This window comes from Epinephelus moara, chromosome 12, assembly GCF_006386435.1.
Source record: "Epinephelus moara isolate mb chromosome 12, YSFRI_EMoa_1.0, whole genome shotgun sequence".
Classification (NCBI taxonomy): Eukaryota; Metazoa; Chordata; class Actinopteri; order Perciformes; family Serranidae; genus Epinephelus; species Epinephelus moara.
Window position 1 is genome coordinate 33,139,275 of NC_065517.1, and position 17,950 is coordinate 33,157,224.

General features: G+C 39.1%; 2 protein-coding genes across 11 annotated transcripts in view; both read right to left on the bottom strand.

The window, feature by feature from the left end:
* LOC126398523 (A-kinase anchor protein 7-like) overlaps nt 1-4,572 on the bottom strand; it is a 93,641-nt gene extending 89,069 nt beyond the window's left edge. For all 4 annotated transcript variants that reach the window (XM_050057933.1, XM_050057932.1, XM_050057934.1 and 1 more), the window contains exons 1-4: nt 3,970-4,572; nt 3,631-3,871; nt 1,855-2,013; nt 1,457-1,614 (exon numbers count right to left, since the gene is read on the bottom strand). In XM_050057933.1, coding sequence (XP_049913890.1) covers nt 1,457-1,614; nt 1,855-2,013; nt 3,631-3,871; nt 3,970-4,134 — 723 coding nt within the window. In that variant the 5' untranslated portion in view covers nt 4,135-4,572. The remainder of the gene's footprint in view (nt 1-1,456; nt 1,615-1,854; nt 2,014-3,630; nt 3,872-3,969) is intronic.
* A 626-nt stretch (nt 4,573-5,198) lies between these two features.
* On the bottom strand, nt 5,199-16,846 carry LOC126398525 (uncharacterized). Of its 7 annotated transcripts, none has more exons than XM_050057938.1 (12): nt 16,687-16,846; nt 16,484-16,552; nt 16,171-16,292; nt 15,998-16,058; nt 12,224-12,433; nt 11,297-11,359; nt 10,279-10,332; nt 9,757-9,834; nt 8,163-8,234; nt 7,102-7,143; nt 6,551-6,748; nt 5,199-6,266 (listed from the first exon to the last, which is right to left on the bottom strand). In XM_050057938.1, exons 2-12 carry the CDS (start codon nt 16,542-16,544, stop codon nt 5,932-5,934), a joined length of 1,296 nt encoding a protein of 431 aa, XP_049913895.1. In that variant the 5' UTR covers nt 16,545-16,552; nt 16,687-16,846; the 3' UTR covers nt 5,199-5,931. The 7 variants fall into 7 exon arrangements, with proteins under 7 accessions (XP_049913895.1, XP_049913894.1, XP_049913898.1 ...); XM_050057937.1 differs by having other exon boundaries at nt 10,255-10,332; XM_050057941.1 differs by lacking the exon at nt 10,279-10,332.
* Nucleotides 16,847-17,950: the final 1,104 nt, after the last annotated feature.

Below are 17,950 nucleotides of genomic sequence, written 5' to 3' on the forward strand. Positions count from 1 at the left end.
CATAAAGTCAAATGTCTGTTTTAATTAGTGTTACAGTAACGTTAGGCACATGTTGCTATGTCGATTCAATAAAATTCAATGTTACAATCGTAGCATGGGTTAATGTCCAGAGCTTGAGTTAATAGCGGCTCGGTCCCTGCAATGGGTCAGGTGTTACGGTTGTGTTAGGTGAGTAGCCCGGCAGCCCAGCTAACATTTGCAATTAGCATTGTAAAATGTAGCCCGGCTAAAACATCGCTCTCACTCACGGAGAAGAGTAGGAACATTAGCATTAGCTCCCGGTGTTAGCACTAGCCGGGATCCGGCGATGGCTGGGGGCAGAGGTAGAGGGAGGTGTGGCTCATGACACACTTTGTTTTGGTCTACAAGCAGTGCACAACAGCAAACCTAGCGGTGAAACGATTTTGCTTTTTGCCTTTTTAATGTCTTCAAAAGTCTTGTTCACAGACTTTCTACATTGTCGAAATCTACCAAATATTCAGCCTGACATTAAAAAAGTCTTCGAGATCAGTGGTTCTTAAATGGTGTGCCGTAATGTAAATCCAGGTGTGCCGTGGGATCTTGTGATGACCACACATTATTGCAATATTCAACTGGGCCTGTACAAAAAGTTATGAATGAATTTTTAATTGACTGTATCAGCATGTTGTGCGCACACACTTCCTAATCAAGAGGCAAACTCTACCTAAAGAAATGTAATTTAATTTAAAAAACCTTCACGAGAACTTATTTGTCGCCGTTTGCGCATGGGAATTACAAATGTGTGACACATCACATTATCTTACATTATTTCCCATTTAAATGGATGTGTAATTGGTGCTCTGATGTAATTTTAAAAAGTTTAAGATACATTCTTTAATCATTTTGTTAAATATTTCATGAATAATAGTTGGTTGTCAATTGTTATTTGATATTTGTAAATAAAAACAAACATTTATGTCGTGATAAGATTGATAACACACGTTATGGAGGCTGTTGTGCACAGATGTAAATGCAGGTGTGCCTTGAGATTTTGGCTTGCCCTTTGGTGCCCTGGGCACAAGAAGTTTGAAAACCACTATTCTAGATAACACTAAGCTACACTTTCTGTACTCCAACACAACACACTCTTCCCACCATTTCTCTCACCAACTCTCCAGAATGTGTCCACCGTTGTTTTTCCTGCAACAAGTCACCTCTCAAAGAGAAACAAACAGAGGGGCGAAAGGTCAAGAACAATGTTTGATGTCTTTGTAGGGTCCTTTCCCTTATGTTGTCGGACAACAATCTGAACCTGTCAGTGGCAAAAGCAACCACTTTTAATGAACACAGATTGACGGTGCACAGTTGCCTGTGGTGTTTATACTGCCGCCTGTTTCACCACTTAATAAATAAGTTGATCAACAGAACATTTGTTGCCTAAAACATGGATAGAGAATCTGCAGTTTTGTAGTGACTGGGATAAAATGTGTCTTACCTGTGTGTTGGTGATGGGGATGGAGACAAAATAGTTGGGTCGCTTGCTCTCTTTCTTTTTCTTCTTCTTCTTCTCTGCATCCTCTTCACTGTCCACCTTCCCTCCACTGTCTCCTCTTTTCCTCTTCCTCTTCTTCTGGGCTGACTCTGAGCTGCAGACTGGAGGGAAAGAGAACGCATACTTTACAATACAGACGAAGCCAGCTCACCCCACTGATCTACACTCAGATGCTGGTTTATTAGGTACACCTAGACACCTAGATCTTGCCCATATGCGATGAGCTGAGGCAAAACTTTGAGTAAGTAAATCAGACCTGCCGTCATTAACCTTGTACAGTAGATTGTGAAAGAGTTGTAATTCAAAGAAATGGTAAAAGATAATATTAAGAATATACACACATCCCAGGTCATCCCATGAGGAGGGGCTGGTCAGAGAAAACGGAAGCTCTGACATTAAATTGTCTGAAGGATCGGCTGACTTGAGCTCTTTCTTCATCAATTTCCTCCTCTCCCTCCTCATCTTCCTCCTCGTCTTCTTCTCACTTGATCCTGCTGGAGCTGCCAAGAAAAGAAATAAATCACAATACAACAAACACACATGCCTTATACGTAAGAACAAGAACACAAAATACTCTCTTGTCATTATTCCCTTAAAATACTGATAAGGATCACCTAAAAGCCACTAAAATACAATATATTACGCAGCCCTAATTACAGCAAACACCAGCAAGACCTTCTGAGGCTGTGAGAATGTCCAGCATCACAGAGACTGAATAAGATAACATGAGAAAATATGATTGTGACAGTAAACTAATTTGAGGGTTACTCTGTTTGATTGAAGTTCAGTATTTTATCTGTAGTGTTTGTTATATCCTCGGAGAGCAACAAGAAAAATGGAGAAACCAGGACGGAAGAGAGACGTTATTCTATTCTATCCCAAATGAAAGATGACACATTAACAAACAGCACAGGTCTGTGTGTGTGCGTGCACATCTAATACGTGATCAGTATTCATCTGCATGGATGACTGTGTAAATCAGGGCAGTGACAAATCAATATTGCAATATATGAAGTCTTCTGCAATCACATTTATTGATACTCTAGCACCAGTACTGGAATATATTTTGAACTTTGAACTGTTTTGCTTTCAGGCAGCACAGCCGTCATCAATTAATGAGCTGTTTGGCAGATTAATCGATTAATCTAAGGTCTATAAAATGTAAAAAACTGTGAAAAAATGCTCATCACAATTTACCAGAGCCCAAAGTGACAACTTCGGTTTGCTTTTTTTGTCCAACCCACCGTCCGAAACCTAAAGACTCATCACTTATGATGATAAATGACAATGAAAAGCAGCAAATTCTCACATTCAAGAAACTGAAACCAGCAAATGTTTAACATTTCTGTTTGAACTAATCAATTAATCGACAAATTGTTGCAGCTCCAGAGGAAAATCATTAGGAAATACGATGGTGTATACTATAAAGACACATGGTAAATGGACCTGCCCTTGTATAGCACCTTTCTAGTCATCCAACCACTGCGCAACGAAAGCGCTTTTTTACACTACGAGTCTCACCCATTCACACACACATTCATTCATACACTGGTGGCCGATGCTACCAGCATACAAGGTGCCACACACCGATGGAACAGCCATTGGGAGCAATTTGTGGTTCAGTATCTTGCTCAAGGATACTTCAACATGCAGGTATGCCATGTGATAGAAGTAATAAGCTAATTTAAAGACTGTATTTCTTCGATCACATCACAGTGAGACTCTTAGAAAATGTCCACAATGGACTCTGGGATTAATCACAGACTGGTAAGGAAACTGCGCTTCAGGAGCAGCCTTTCAGGACACTTATAACAGCAAGGTCATCAGGAGGGCCCACAACATCATAAAGGACAGCACACACCCCAACCACCGTCTCTTCAGGACTCTACAGGAGTGAAATCCAGGACAACAAGACTGACCAACAGCTTCTACCCACAGGCCATCAGACTGCCTCCAGATGTCACTGTAGTGTCAAATCTTTTTTTCCAGCATAGAGAGGAAGCCCTGGAGCTTCATCAGGCTTCATCTGCACATCACAAGTATAACCTCCATCCATCCAGTACAAAGCAGCACTGTGTGGTCAAAGAGTTCAATCTCAGGCAGTCAGCTGTGCTCACCTGACACTGTGGAGGCTTCGGTGTCTTGCGGGACCTCCATGGTGACTGCATCCTCCTGACCTGGAATCACCTTCTTCAACTCCTCCTCATATTTTTGACTCCTCTGTCCAACCACACCTTCACCGCCACCCTCCTCCTCATCATCATCATTATCTGAGGCAATGGCAGTGGTCTCTATGCCGTAGGAGATAGTGTCTGGCTGCATATTACACAGTGATAGCTGATGCAGGCAAGACTGTGCCTAAAACAGAGGGGAATGATATAGGCAGGTCACAACCAACTGAAAACTGGGGTGAGGACAGTAACAGAGTTTACTTTAATTTGCTGTCATTTCATTACCTTCAGTGGGAGCTGGTGTGCAGACGGCTTCAGTGCGCTGACCTTAAGACAGTTACTCGTAGATTTGCGAACTAATAGTTCAGTAACAGCAAAACCTCTTTGTAAACACACACTTCTTAAACACGTAGCTCTGATGGGACTCAATAAGACGCGACAGAGGAGCATGACACACACACGTAACAAACTTTAGCTACTGTTGCTAACAGTTGGCTAGTTGAGCAGACATTTCAGTTAACTACAGCCAAACTAGCCGAAACAACAGAGAATATTAACCTACAACTCCCTTCGGGTTAGTTTCCGATGAGACCGCAGGAGAGACAGACTTTGGCTCGCTGTAGCTAACTTCACACCTGTTGAAATCACACAGCCATGCTGCAGAACACCTGCTAAGCTAGCTAACTGTTAGCTAACTTGTGAGCAGCTCATTTAGCAAAACTTCACCGGAATATCATTTTAATAACTTGTGATGATGTTGTTGGTGCAGACAGCTCGCAGGTGGAAGTCTATGTCAGAAAAACGTCCAAAAAAATAACGGGAAAATAACATTAAGCTCCGCAGCACGCGATAACTCGGGATACCGAGTGGAAGCAGCTTCTGTTTGTAAACAGTGGGACATTTCCGGTCTGGCTTTTCAGAGCAAAAGAATGTTTCTCTTTCCAGAATAAAATCGCCAGACCTATTATTTTTTGTCGCAAAAAAAGTAATTATTTACTTTAAGAATTCAAATACGCGTCGGCAAATGTTTTACCGACACGTATTTCAATGCTGGACTTTATTTACACTAATTCAACATCGTAATTACAAAACACCCCTACATCTGCATTTAGACACACTGGAGTCAAGCAGAGTTAAATATATTATTATTGTATCAATATTAATGTATGCTTTTGTAATCAGCCATGCAGAAAAAAACATGTAATTTACTACTTTGATAATGCATGGGGTCTTGAAATGTTTTGGCCCACTGCTAGTCTAAATGTTTCCACACAAAATAGGTGTTGAGGCAAGCTGTGCAAAGGTCTCTTGATTTTTAAAAATTCAAAGCATCAATTAGCAATGTTTGTTGTTGTTATTTATTAATATTATTATTGGTAATGACCAATCATTGATAAAAAAAAAAAAATCTACATGAATTTGGATCCATCTTAAACTATGCATGCCAAAAAATAGGCTCATGGTGTTTAGTCATATATATGAGGTCATCACCAAAAAAAGGACCACAGACATAATTACACCCATAATAACAGTTTATTGAAAGTATTAGGGCTATTAATAATCACACCATACACATGCTTTCTGCAACATAAAAGTACAATAATGTACAGCAAATATGCACTCATGATTTAAAGCAAAAAAACCCTTCATATTTACTCTTTATTTTTGCATCAATTGTTTAATATCTGTCCTAGATTTATACACGAAGTTAATTCTTTAGCTTGTTACCAGGCTATGTGACACTCTTGAATCACTTACTGTTGATTCCAATTTTAATATATACAGAAACAACTAATATAAACTGGAGAACTGAACACTGTATATTTGATTATAGGAAGTGTTTTATCAAAATTAACTTTATATCAACACTCTCCAGAAGGTCTGATGGCCACTGGCAGCTCCAATGTCATTTTTTTTTTGTTTTTTTATGTTGAATGGTTGCATCAAAAACTGTTAAAACACAAGTTACATGATCTAAATGTAGTTATTCCATAGCAGGAAATCAATAGTGAACTCTTTGTTTAGATATTTACACCCACGATTAATATGAATGATAACAACATTAGACCACTCGTCGTTGATCTGATTTTACCACAGAGGATAAAATAATGTTCTCTGATACCTGTGAATGGTCTAAATATATATTTTTTTCTGTTTTATTTTGCTGTTGATGCAATCCGTTACATATAGTTTTACTTGTGGTGTGAACTGGCATAATACCATCATGACCACCACCAACACTAACAACTAATTATGCCTTTTAAAAATGGAAAGAATGTTAGAACGGCCGTTGTTACCACCACCTCCAACAGAAGCACTACCGGGCAAACCGCTTTCAGCACCCACAGCCTGGGCATTTCCACCGGTAACTTCACTTCTACTAATGAAGTCCAGTAATTTGTTTCGTATCTCAGAGGCAGCAGTATTATTTTGCTCACACTTCAGTAATCCACGTTGTGTCTCATGGTAGAAAACGTTGACATGCAACAAAACTCTGCTGTCATCATTCCACGTTCTCATAGGTGTTGTGTACCTGACCTCCCGTGTGTGATGCATCAACACCAGAATGACAGGTTTATCACCTGAGGACACGAAAAGAGAAGAGGAAGAATGAGGTGATCTTTCAAGATATATTTTCCAGCTTAATTGAAGAGTAAAAGTCAAATACTTAAAAAAAGGTTTTTGTCGCAATTCTCAAGAGGGAGTGACAGACTGACCACAAATGAAAGATTACATTTTTTCTTTCTCTTTTCCCAATACATAAATACATATTAACTTTGATTATATAAGTAGAGAACCTTGTAACTCAAAGCTCACAGAATGATAACAGAAGATAAAACAAGTAAGGGAAAATCTTTCCACTTACCTTTAACATCAGCCATGGCTGCCTCAACATCTGACGCAACGCGTGAACTGATGGGGCAGAAGACAAAAGTGACCTGGTAATCCTCAACGCTTCTAGCGGGCTGAATCGGAATCTGAACCTGTTCCTTCACTTTGTCCATCAGCTGCAGATGGGCATCAAAGGTTTTACCAGCGACAACCATCTGGTACACCAGTGTGGCTATAGAGAGAAAAATAGTTGTGCGCATGAGACAAATTTATACATTCACAAGAACTGATTGAAACTTACAGTAGAATAACATTATTCCTGAAAATGTTCTTGCTATGTAGGTCCTTAAAATACTGAGAAGAAAAAGACAGTTTTCAAAAAAATCAACTGTCTGAAGTCGTGTTCATTCAATGTGAACCCTGACTCACTATCATCATACTGAAATAGACTGAGTATAACACTGCTATCAGGAAGGTTATTAGTTAACCTCTCTCTTGAGGATACTGCACTGACACATTAGCACACAGAGATAACGCAGCTAACCTAACTTTTAACTGCTGAATGTCTAATTATCATACACTCACTTTCTGCAAAGTCCTGTGGAGACAAAACGATGAAGGGTTCGCCTAATTAGAAACACAGAGTTGTCAATCAATCAGATGATTTTCTATTCAACAAACTTGGAATTTGATTTCGAGCAGCTGTTGTACAAAAGTCAAAGTCAGATATGATTCCCTAACAAACACTTTAACCCTACTATGCGTTTAGTGAATGATTCACTTATTGGATTAAAGGTTTTTCAGCATCAACTAGAAAAGCACTCAGAGAGTGCAGACCTCCGCCAAGTAGGTGATATTCCCTCCCCCTCTGCATCAGATTTTGCAGCCTGCATCACAATTAAGTTATTTGCATCACTATCATTATTAGGTCATATATGTCTTCACCATGGAGACACTGTGGTGTATTTATTTCATTTTTATTTTGTACTAACACAGAATATAATATGTTTTTTTATATTTTTCACTTTCTTTTTTTCCAACACAGAACATTAATTTCAACTTTAGAATTACAATAATATTTAGCAAGTAGAACAAGATGTGCTTTCCGGCCACCAGATGGCGCTATTTTCACCGTCTTAATTGCTGCTGAGGCTGTCAGACCATAGACTTTATTTATTATTTTATCCACTTTGCTTCAACCGATCACCACCAAAATTTAATCATCTGTTCCTTGTCCCATTAACCACCTTTCCTGAAAAGTTCATCAAAATCCGTTCAAAACTTTTTGAGTTATTTTGCAGACAAACAAACAAACAAACAGACCAACGCCGGCGAAAACATAACCTCCTTGGTGGAGGTAAAAATTATTATTTTAAATGTGTTGATAGACTGGCAGACATAGAAACTAAACATTCAAAGCTTAGGTTATTTTCAGACCTCAGTAGTGCAAAGGAGCGCTTTATTTTGAGTTATAATGGATCTTAAAGTGAATACTACAAATAACATGTATGTGACACCAGAATCAAAATTGCAGAGCTCAACCAAATGATGCACATTAATGCGGCTGGTGCAGTAAACATGAACAAACTTTAACATGAGAAAATCTCACGTCATTTCAGTGTTGAGATTAAGAATGTAAGACTTACTTTGTGGTTGTTGTGCATGGGTAACACTCGTTGGACCACAGTGGTCCAAGTAATCTGCACCTGATGAAGAGTCTGTAACATAAAATGGCATAATTTGGCTCCAAATATTATAGTATATAATTTAAAGGTTCTGTATGCGACATTCAGAACATTACTATAACAGCAAATCATTATTTGCCAGGTAAAGTTATAGTGGACAATGATGGCATCTTAACCAAAGAATAAAGTCACAAACCGTCTGTGTGCGCTGTAATTTGAGCCTCTCTGTGGTTTGTTTTGAGAAACAGGCAAGCTCAGGGGTTTAGTTTTGTTGGAGCCTACGGTAACGACGCTCTGTGACACTTTTTTTCTCTGAGTAAGGATTACAATATGCAGTTCACATAACCCAGCCAAAATGCATTTATTTATATTTTTTTAAACCCTTGAAGATCCACTCATTACTAAAAGTGTATGTCATCCAAGACAGACCATAAAAACTAAAGTCATGGTCAAAGTTGTCACAGTGAAATCTAAGGTGTGTTGATTAATACATGTCGTCAACTAAATACATTTAGTAACGTTACAAGTTAACGTTCCACCTTAAAAGCTGCCGGCAGTCGGCCCAGTGAATTAAGTTATTGTTTTTTCTCAGATTACAGCTGCTGCGAGAGGCAGCAAAACATCCCCTCATTCTGTAATTATAGTTTACTAATATATGTAAAACTCTCCACAGTATGAACAGTGGTTACATGAGCCTCAAAACCAGCCACAACTCAGCCCTGAGCAGAGTGACTGTCATCTGTTGACCAATCAATGGACTGCAGTGTTCACAGCTCCACCTTTTAGTACCAGATCTGTGTGCTAGGTACCTCAACAGAGGGGGGACCAAAAATGGGGACGGTATGGAACTGTTCCATTGGTACCATCTACAACTTCTCACAGTAGAAATGGAAAAAAAGTGTACCGAACTGAACTGTACCATACTGCTTGGTGAAAACAGGACTGAAGTGTCCCACACTCTGGCTTCATTAGCATTGCTCTTTTGTTCAGATGATGATGTTTTGGCCCTGAAGCCTTCTTAAAGATTACAATCACACTTAGTCACCAGCTAGGGCAGCAGTGGCTCAGGAAGTAGAGCGGGTCATCCACTGATTGGAAGATCAGCAATTCGAACCCCGACTCTCCCAGTGAATGGGTTAATTTGGCTCTGTAGTGTAAAAGCACTTTGAGTGGTCGAAATACTAGAAAGGTGCTAACGTTATACAAAGCAAGCTTCCCACTGTGCTCATATTCTGGTTAACACCGATATCGGGATGGCGCTGTCGTGAAAGCGTAGCACCCACCCTCCAGTTCCCCCCAAGTTAAAGCTGGCTCATTCAGCACTGTTGCTATTGTTTAGCACTGTTTTTATAGCTAACACCATTAGCTGCTAGCCACCAGCTCAGCCCCCTCCATGTTGACAACCAGGTACAGACAACTCATATGTTCTGAATTCCACGGAGCCTTCTAAATATCAACTTCACGACTAACACATTGAGTTATAATAGAATCTCAAAGCAAATATACCTCATTAAACATGTAATGATAGTGTAAAGTGGAACAGAGTGAGATTCACCATTTTCTCCTTGTGGATAGACACTGGTTTGGTCATTGAGGGAGTCAACTGGACCAGAGGTGGCTGAGGCACTTGAACCTGACAACAAACATATTAAGTACAACGACATAATGCAATCACTGGCTCCATATATTATACAAAACATATAAACGTGATTAATTTTACATGTGGGAGGGTGGACAGATGTTTACTCTCCAATCAACAGGCCAGTCTGTGAGGATGTATTCTAAACTCAAGATTCACTGACTGGCGATTCCAGATTCAATAAAACTGAACTGACTCTTAGATTGTTTGAGCTTCAATTTTCCCATGATTCTTTTGAACTTAATATGTAACAGAATTAAAATAAATCAACAGAATTATAACGTTTGCCAGATTCGGGCTGTAACGCAGTACTCAACCAAATAAAGAGCACTGCTGTTGTGACAATGAACAAACATTAACATGGGAAAATCTTCTGGGTCATGCAAGTATGAAGAGGAGGAGAGTTAGATTTACATATTAGTCTTTGTGGATGGTTACCAGGTGGGCAAATAAAAGAAATCCATTGAAGAACACTGTTCGAGATTCCTGTGCCTGGCAAATCACATAAAATGGCACTCAGTGACTCCAAATCTTATAAAGCACAATTTAAAGGGAAATTTCGGTTTATTTCAACCTGTCTCCTATCGTCCTAAATTTGTTTCAAGTGACTAGTGACATAAAAATAATAGTTAGCATGTTAGCCGTTAGCCTAGATTCAGGCGGGGCACATAGTAGCGTCAGACCTGTTAAAACGTAAGTGAACGGGCATACTTAAAGTGAAAAGTTAGTCCACTAAACAAGCGTTTATTCCACAAAGATCGCTCATATCGTTAGGATAAATGTCAGAGAACATAGAAAACGACATATAAACGTGTTGTCTTACCTTACCGGTGTACTGCCATGTTTGTTTACCATTTAGCTCTGCTTTCCAAAGCGCGGCCGAAATTTCGCGATAACAAGCAGCGATCTCATACTGTGAAATCTCGCGAGAACAAGCAGCAACAGCTGGACGGCATCAACGGACAGTAGCCTGAAAAGTTCATTCATTTATTTTATGAATGATTTATAGAGTAATGGCTGACTTTTTGCCAGACTTTGACTTTGTGGGGGAGGAATTTGATTTTGCATGTCATTTTTTAAATGTTCTCTGACATTTATCCTAACTATATGAGGCGGTCTTTGTAGAAAAAAAGCTTGTTTAGTGGACTAACTTTGCACTTGAAGTATGCCCTTTCACTCACTGTTTTAACTGGTCTGACGCTACTAGGTGCGCCCCGGCTGTATCTAGGCTATTTTAACTGGTCTGACGCTACTAGGTGCGCCCCGGCTGTATCTAGGCTAATGGCTAACATGCTAACTATTATTTTTATGTCACTATTCACTTGAAACAAATTTAGGGCGATAGGAGACAGGTTGAAATAAACTGAAATTTCCCTTTAAGAACAATCTCCAAAAGAAACTTTAACTCTGAGTCATAATGTCATGAGAGTGTGAAGAAGAAAAAAGTCAGACTCACCTCGTTCTCCTTGTGGATGGCTACCAGGTGATGTCATCATTTGATCACTGCTGTCAGAGGCATCTGTAAGTCACATAAAATGTTGTTAATGCACTTAGTGACACATAAACCTATAATTAAGCAATATCACACGAGAGGGAGTGATGTTGTACTGTGATATTGTCACGGCTGTGATTCGGTCGTAGGCACGAGGCCGCAGGTTCAACAGTTAAATAAGCAAGGCTGATTAAGAAATGTTGAAAAATGAGGACAAAATAGATAATTTAAGCATTTTATTTGTCTTCCGCCAACAAAAATAGTTCCCTCAGGACTCCGCTGTCACCGTTGCTATGTAACGCAGACATGGTGCGCCAGGCACTTACTCTTTATACACATTTATCTGCACGTTTCCACTAATTGTGCAGCCGGTGAAATAAGTCGCTGGTGACTGCATGGTGGACTGTCGCTTCACAGGCACAGCCGACTCTGCCTTCTGATCTGACAGTATGTTGCTTTTCTCCAAGTCATTGAGCTCCGCTGATGAAACACTGACAAACCTGGATGTGTGCTCAGATGGATTCAGCTTCTCCTCTCCCTCATCTTCCTCTGATGACCATTCATAGTTCAATTCAAAACTTATTTTAGGAAATAAATCCATATTTTTGGCTGTTTGACAGTGGATGAATTAATTAGCCTACAACGCAACTGCTGACCTAACTGACACTAACCGTCAGTTTTGATTTGATTGTTGATTGCAATCAGCTGTGAGGCGGAGTGATACATACACAGTGAAATAACCGTGATGTTGTACTCCAATATCATCACGGTTTTACTGTCTCTCGACCAATCAGATTGCAGGGCCGGAACTAACTGTTGTATAATACTGTATCTAATTCAATAATCAACTCCAAAAGAGACTTTCATTTTGAATTATAAGGCAACATTCACCTCGTGCTACTTGTTGATGGCCAGCAGGTTGGCCACTGTAGAGCGTCAGTGGATCATGACGGGCTGATATCTGGTCCGGCTGTTTTGTACCATATTCTTCCAGAAGATTGATGTGAGCGTCAAGGAAACTCTGGACATTATCCATTTGAGACTTCATGTCCTTCAGGATTTGGAGGTAATCCACCAAGACTCCATTGTTGGTTAGAGCATCTGTAGGGAGAGAATCAGGTTGTGCTCGTTAGAATCTGGATGGTAGTATAAAGACAGTTATTAATGTATACATTTGTATTTTCATTCAGTCATCTACCACAAATTCAACATCTTTCGGGCTATGAGGATTATTTAACGGGCCAGTTTGGAGCATATGACTCAGAGTCTGTGGTGGGATCATGTGCCCACCATCCTCAACATGGATTAGGCTTAATCGGCGGCTAAGTAGGTTGGCTATGCTAACAAGTAAACATGCCGATAGACTAGAATACTAGCATGTTAGCTTGCTAATTAGGTAGGCCATGTTAACGAGTAAACTTGCCAATAGTTTAGCATATTAGCAAGTTAGCTGCTAAGTCTATGCAAACAAGTAAGTTTGCCAGTAGGCTAAAATATTGTGTTGATTCAGAACTATCACTGACATGTTGATCCTAGATAGATTTGCTGATGTTAATCTACGATCATCACTGCTAAATTGATGTCGACACAATACAGAATCAGCGTGACTATGATGGTCCCGGATCAACATAATATCCAGAGTCAACATGATAGTGTGGTCCTGGATCAACACAAGCACTGCAATCTTGCAAAAAAAAAAAAAAAAAAGTTATTTTATTGCCTGTAAATAAGGAGGGAAAATGTGTTAATTGCAGGTATTTGCAACTGAAAAAATGATATTACCCTTAATCTTTGTTAGTGAACAATATTCTAGCCTATTGGCAAGCTCACTTGTTAGCATCGACTACCAAGGTAGCAAGCTAACTGGCTAATATTCTAATCTAATGGCAAGCTTACTCGTTAACATAGCCTACCTAACTAGCAAGCTAATACTCGCACATATTCTAGCCTATTGGCAAGTTTACTTGTAGTGAACAAGCTAACTCCCTGATATTCTAGCTTATCCACCTTTTTTTAAGTAAATAGTGCTCAACTTCCGTGTTTTTGTGCATGACTTCCGGTCAGCCGCTTTCCCTCATGCTTTCCCCTACTGGAGCTAATGTTGCAAGCTATTTTTTTTCAATTTTCAATTGTTTGTCAATAAGTAAGTTAGTTAGTTAGTCTGTGTATTTTATATAGATAACTGTGGCCACGTTTCTGTTATCCGGTAATTGCCGGTAAAAATAATTCCCTCTAAACGCGGATAATTCGCACGTCAATCAAAAACTATGAACCCAAAAAGCACAATCTATTCCAAGTGAGACAAACTGCTTGATCCCTGTCTCCAGTGTACCAGCAGAGAACCTGCAGAACCGAATCAGCGAAAGAACACACCGGGCTACACAGCCTCTCTACCTGAGCAGCTGAAGCTGCGGCTCGCACCCATGACACACAGACACACAGATGGTGCTTCTGCATGCCAGCCAAACATGTGCGCAACTGTGAGAAATAAATATGTGAGGTGTATGCTGCCGCAACTGTGAGAAATAAATATGTGAGGTGTATGCTGCTTTTCAATCTTTTTTTCCCTTTTCTTTCTTTCTTTCTTTCTTTCTTTCTGTCAGCGAGATACACTCCTAACACAGGACGGGCTGTTTTTATTGACTGAGTTGATTATTAAGCCATAGTGATGCGTAGGGGTGTAACGATACATCGATCCACATCGATACATCGATTCATTGATTAACGATCTGATTATATCGATGCAAAATGAAAAAATTGATACATATCGTCATCTTAAAGATACACATTTATTTTGAAATTCACATAGCACGTCTGTGTCACCATTTCTGGGCAAGCGCGCCTCCGCTCAAACAACAAACAGAGCTCAGAAATAAATCAAATCATATTCTAGTTGTTTTTGTGAGTTGATGTAAATGATTGTGTTAGATGGGCATATGATATCGCGTCATATCGATCGCAGGCTGAATCGAATCGAATCAAAATTGTATTGTGACAGACTTTGTGATATCGGCAAACATCGTATCGTCATCCAATCAAATCGATATAATATCGTATCGTGATGAAGCTGGTGATTTACACCCCTAGTGATGCACGGATCGGCTCTGATAGCACCCGAATCAGGATGTACGCATCAACCAACCCTGCCATTACAACATGATTGAGCTAGCAAAGCAGTTTTGTGTTGCTATGTGTGGTATTTATTCAGTTTTGGGAATTCACGATGTCTAGAAAGCATCAGTGGCTGCAGCTGACAGGGACGGCTACAACTAGCAGCAAAGCTAACGTCAGGACGTCATCTGTTAAAAGCCTCCCGTTGTCGGATACGACATGAAACTACTCCAGTTAGCTCAATCATGTTTTAACTAAGATATCTGCTGGAAAAAATGTTTTTTTCACGGACTGTTTATAGAGTTATTGAGTTATTGTTTTATTACAGACAACCCTAACGGCTAACAGCTAACGGTTAGCCCAGCTACGATAACCATATTAATTACACACAGAAATAGTAATGTTTGTTCAGTCATTGTGTTTATAGACTTTACAAACATCAGATTAGTCTAAACGGTGATATAGTGACGTGAAAAATGTGATATATATATAGATATAACTAAACTCAACAAGGTAAACAACAAGGCGATTCCCATACAGTGGTCAAGAGTGCTGGACCAGAAGTGTCGCACAAAAAAACGGAAGCTGGCTGCGTTCTGATTTGCCTCCGTGTTTCTGTGAAAAATAAGGTGAATTGGCAAGCTTACTTGTAGTGAACAAGCTAACTCCCTGATAATCTAGCCTATTGGCAAGCTTACTGGTTAGCCTAGCCTACCAAGGTAGCAGGCTAACTGGCTAATATTCTAGCCTATTGGCAAGCCTAATTGTTAGCATAGCCTACCTAGTTAGCAAGCTGACTTGCTGATATTCTAGCCTATTGGCATGCTTACTTGTTAGCTTAGCCTAACTACTTCGCAAGCAAACTCACTAACCCTGCAGTAGCTTATAAGGTTATTATTTGCTAATACTACTGAGGATGTTGTTCAATTGTATTAACTTCTTGGGAAACTGGCTTAGCTCTGAAGAGACACAAAGGAATTTTGAAAGAAGCACAGGGGCAGCACACTGATGATGTCAGAGGTTGACTGCAATGTTGGTCCAGGAATGCGATGTGGGATGTTGATCCAGGAGCATGTCCTACTTGCAAAATCAAGTCATGCAGATACACACACAGGGACTCACACACACTAATGTGCATGTGCAGCCAGATTTTCTATGACAGCTGCAAACAGAGCAGCTCAGATTTCAACACCCACAGAGGAAGTATGACTCCATCCTCTAATCTGGACACCATTACTCCACTTTATGTACCAAATAACGCTCTGAATGTCGCATACAGTTCCTTTAAATTTGTATTATTTCTTTCTCTATTGTCTATATGTTATATTTTATCCCAATGTTATAACTTCAGCTAAGACCTTTTAACAAATCTAATGAGCCTGGAATCTAAGACTGTCATTGCCTACAGTTGCCTCTCTGTGATTGTTGTGCATGTGACAATAAAGAACTTGAACTTGAAGAATTACATCTTGTGCCTCCACTATCATGAACCCAAAAAAAAAAACAGCTATTCAATTTGAAAGTGAAAGTAACAGCTGGCATGACTGTGCATACCTCTGAAAGACTGATCTGGGATGAACTCCTTAATTTCTCTCAGCAGCTTTTCAACTGGTTCCTGAAACAAAAATATTACATTACATTTGACGTGTACAGTTCCCAGTGACTTGTTTCTATCCATGTTGTCTTTATTTAAATCTCTCTAATCACATTTCAACCTATCAGCTCACCTGTTTGTGTATGATATCAAAGATGGCCCTCCTCCGTTTGAATTGCTCAGCTCCAGGGAACAGCTCATGCAGATCCTGTCGAGTCAGTGACTTCAGGTCCTTGACGGTGTTTAAGTTAGCCTCTGAAACACCAGGTGTGATGTTGGGTGAGCAACACTGGCAACATTTGGGGTTAAATTCAGTTCACCACATTTTATTTTCTAACAGGGAAACAGTTGTTTATGTTTCCAGCTAGTAAAACTGAAGCCACATCCTGTAACTATGTTCATCGTTTATTTACAATCATCTGCTTTAAGAAAAAAACACCACTTACTTTTCAACACATCAGCTGCTCCTTTGTCGTCGCGCATTATTTCCTTCAGTATTAGTGACATGACTTCACCTGTAGAAAAAGGCACATTTATTTCCATGTATAACCTAAACTGTAGGCCTATCTGCCTTGTGACAGATACACCTGGTGTGTAGATAAGCTGAGGTCCGAAGAACGAGAGAGAAAATGGAAAGAGACACACAAACCTTTGAGCTGATCGAGTCACACGATGGATGATTTGGTGTCAGTAAGTATCAGCTGTTACTGAAGTCAGCTGTCAGATATAAATAAAAGTATCTTAGGTCGTATCTCCGTTCGACTGTCGTGGGTATAACGCAGCAGTTTTTACAGAGAACAGAAAGTGAAACTTAGAGAAAGGGATTGTTACTGACGTGATGACGTCACGACGCTTCAAACGCTCATTGATTGAGCGAGAGCCGACTTTATATTCATACCTATCTATTTTTATTCTTATTTCTGTTTTCATATGTCTATTTTTAATAGACATGTACTCAAGGGCTCTGGTCCATTTAAATTTATATCTATATTTTATATTCTACATTTTATATTTACTTTTTAATATTTATATTTATATTTTTTAAATGTATATCTATATATATATATTTTTTCATATATTTTTAAAAGATATGTACTCAAGAGCTCTGGTCCAGCCCAGAGCCGCAGGGTAAACATTTATATTTATATTTACATTTTATATTTTCCATTTTATATTTATATTTTTCAATAGACATGTGCTCAGTGGGCTCTGGTCCCGCCCAGAGCCACCGAATAGATTGGAATTTATATTTAAATTTCAGATTTTACATTTTATATTTTATGTTTCATTTTTTATATATTATTTTTTTAAATTTATATTTTTTAATAGACATGTAATAAAGGGCTCTGGTCCCACCCTGTTCAAGCATACATCTCTGGGACTGAATAAAAATATAACTGACAAAAAAAAAAGTTTCCAAAGAATTATGGGAAAAGCTTTCATGAATTATTCCCCCTTTTTCTGAAATGACAAGGGATAATAATTTGGGGAAAAATATGAGATTATTATCTCATTAATTCAGGAAAACAGGAGTAGTTTTTAAAACCCATGAAAACTGTTCTTACAATTCTGAGATAATAATTTTAACAATTTAGGATTTGTTTTTCGTGTGAAAGCATTACACTTTCACAGTACTGTACGTGTATTTCTTTTTTTTTTTAATATTCATCATTTCACATTTCCTTGAAAACATTCAGACAACAGTATGAGAGAACATGACTGAAGATCAGAGAATAAGGAACATCAAAGAGATAGACAGACAATGCCAGGGGTTACAAACAAATTGTGGTACAGCAAACCAAAAATAAATGAACACTATTATAAAGGCTTTCACAGCTTTTCTATTGCTTGAGGTTTATAGTCTTGATGTAGGATTCTGCTTCTTTTTTTAAAGGTAAAGAAAGAGGGTTTGA

What these genes read in the sequence shown, in the direction of transcription:
- LOC126398525 (XM_050057937.1), bottom strand. Translation starts at nt 16,544, where the DNA reads ATGTCACTAATACTGAAGGAAATAATGCGCGACGACAAAGGAGCAGCT. An exon ending in CCATCAACAAGTAGCACGAG is followed by an intron (nt 11,360 to 12,223) that starts GTGAATGTTGCC and finishes TGTGACTTACAG; the next exon opens with ATGCCTCTGACAGCAGTGAT. An exon ending in CTATCCACAAGGAGAAAATG is followed by an intron (nt 8,235 to 9,756) that starts GTGAATCTCACT and finishes TTTATGTTACAG; the next exon opens with ACTCTTCATCAGGTGCAGAT.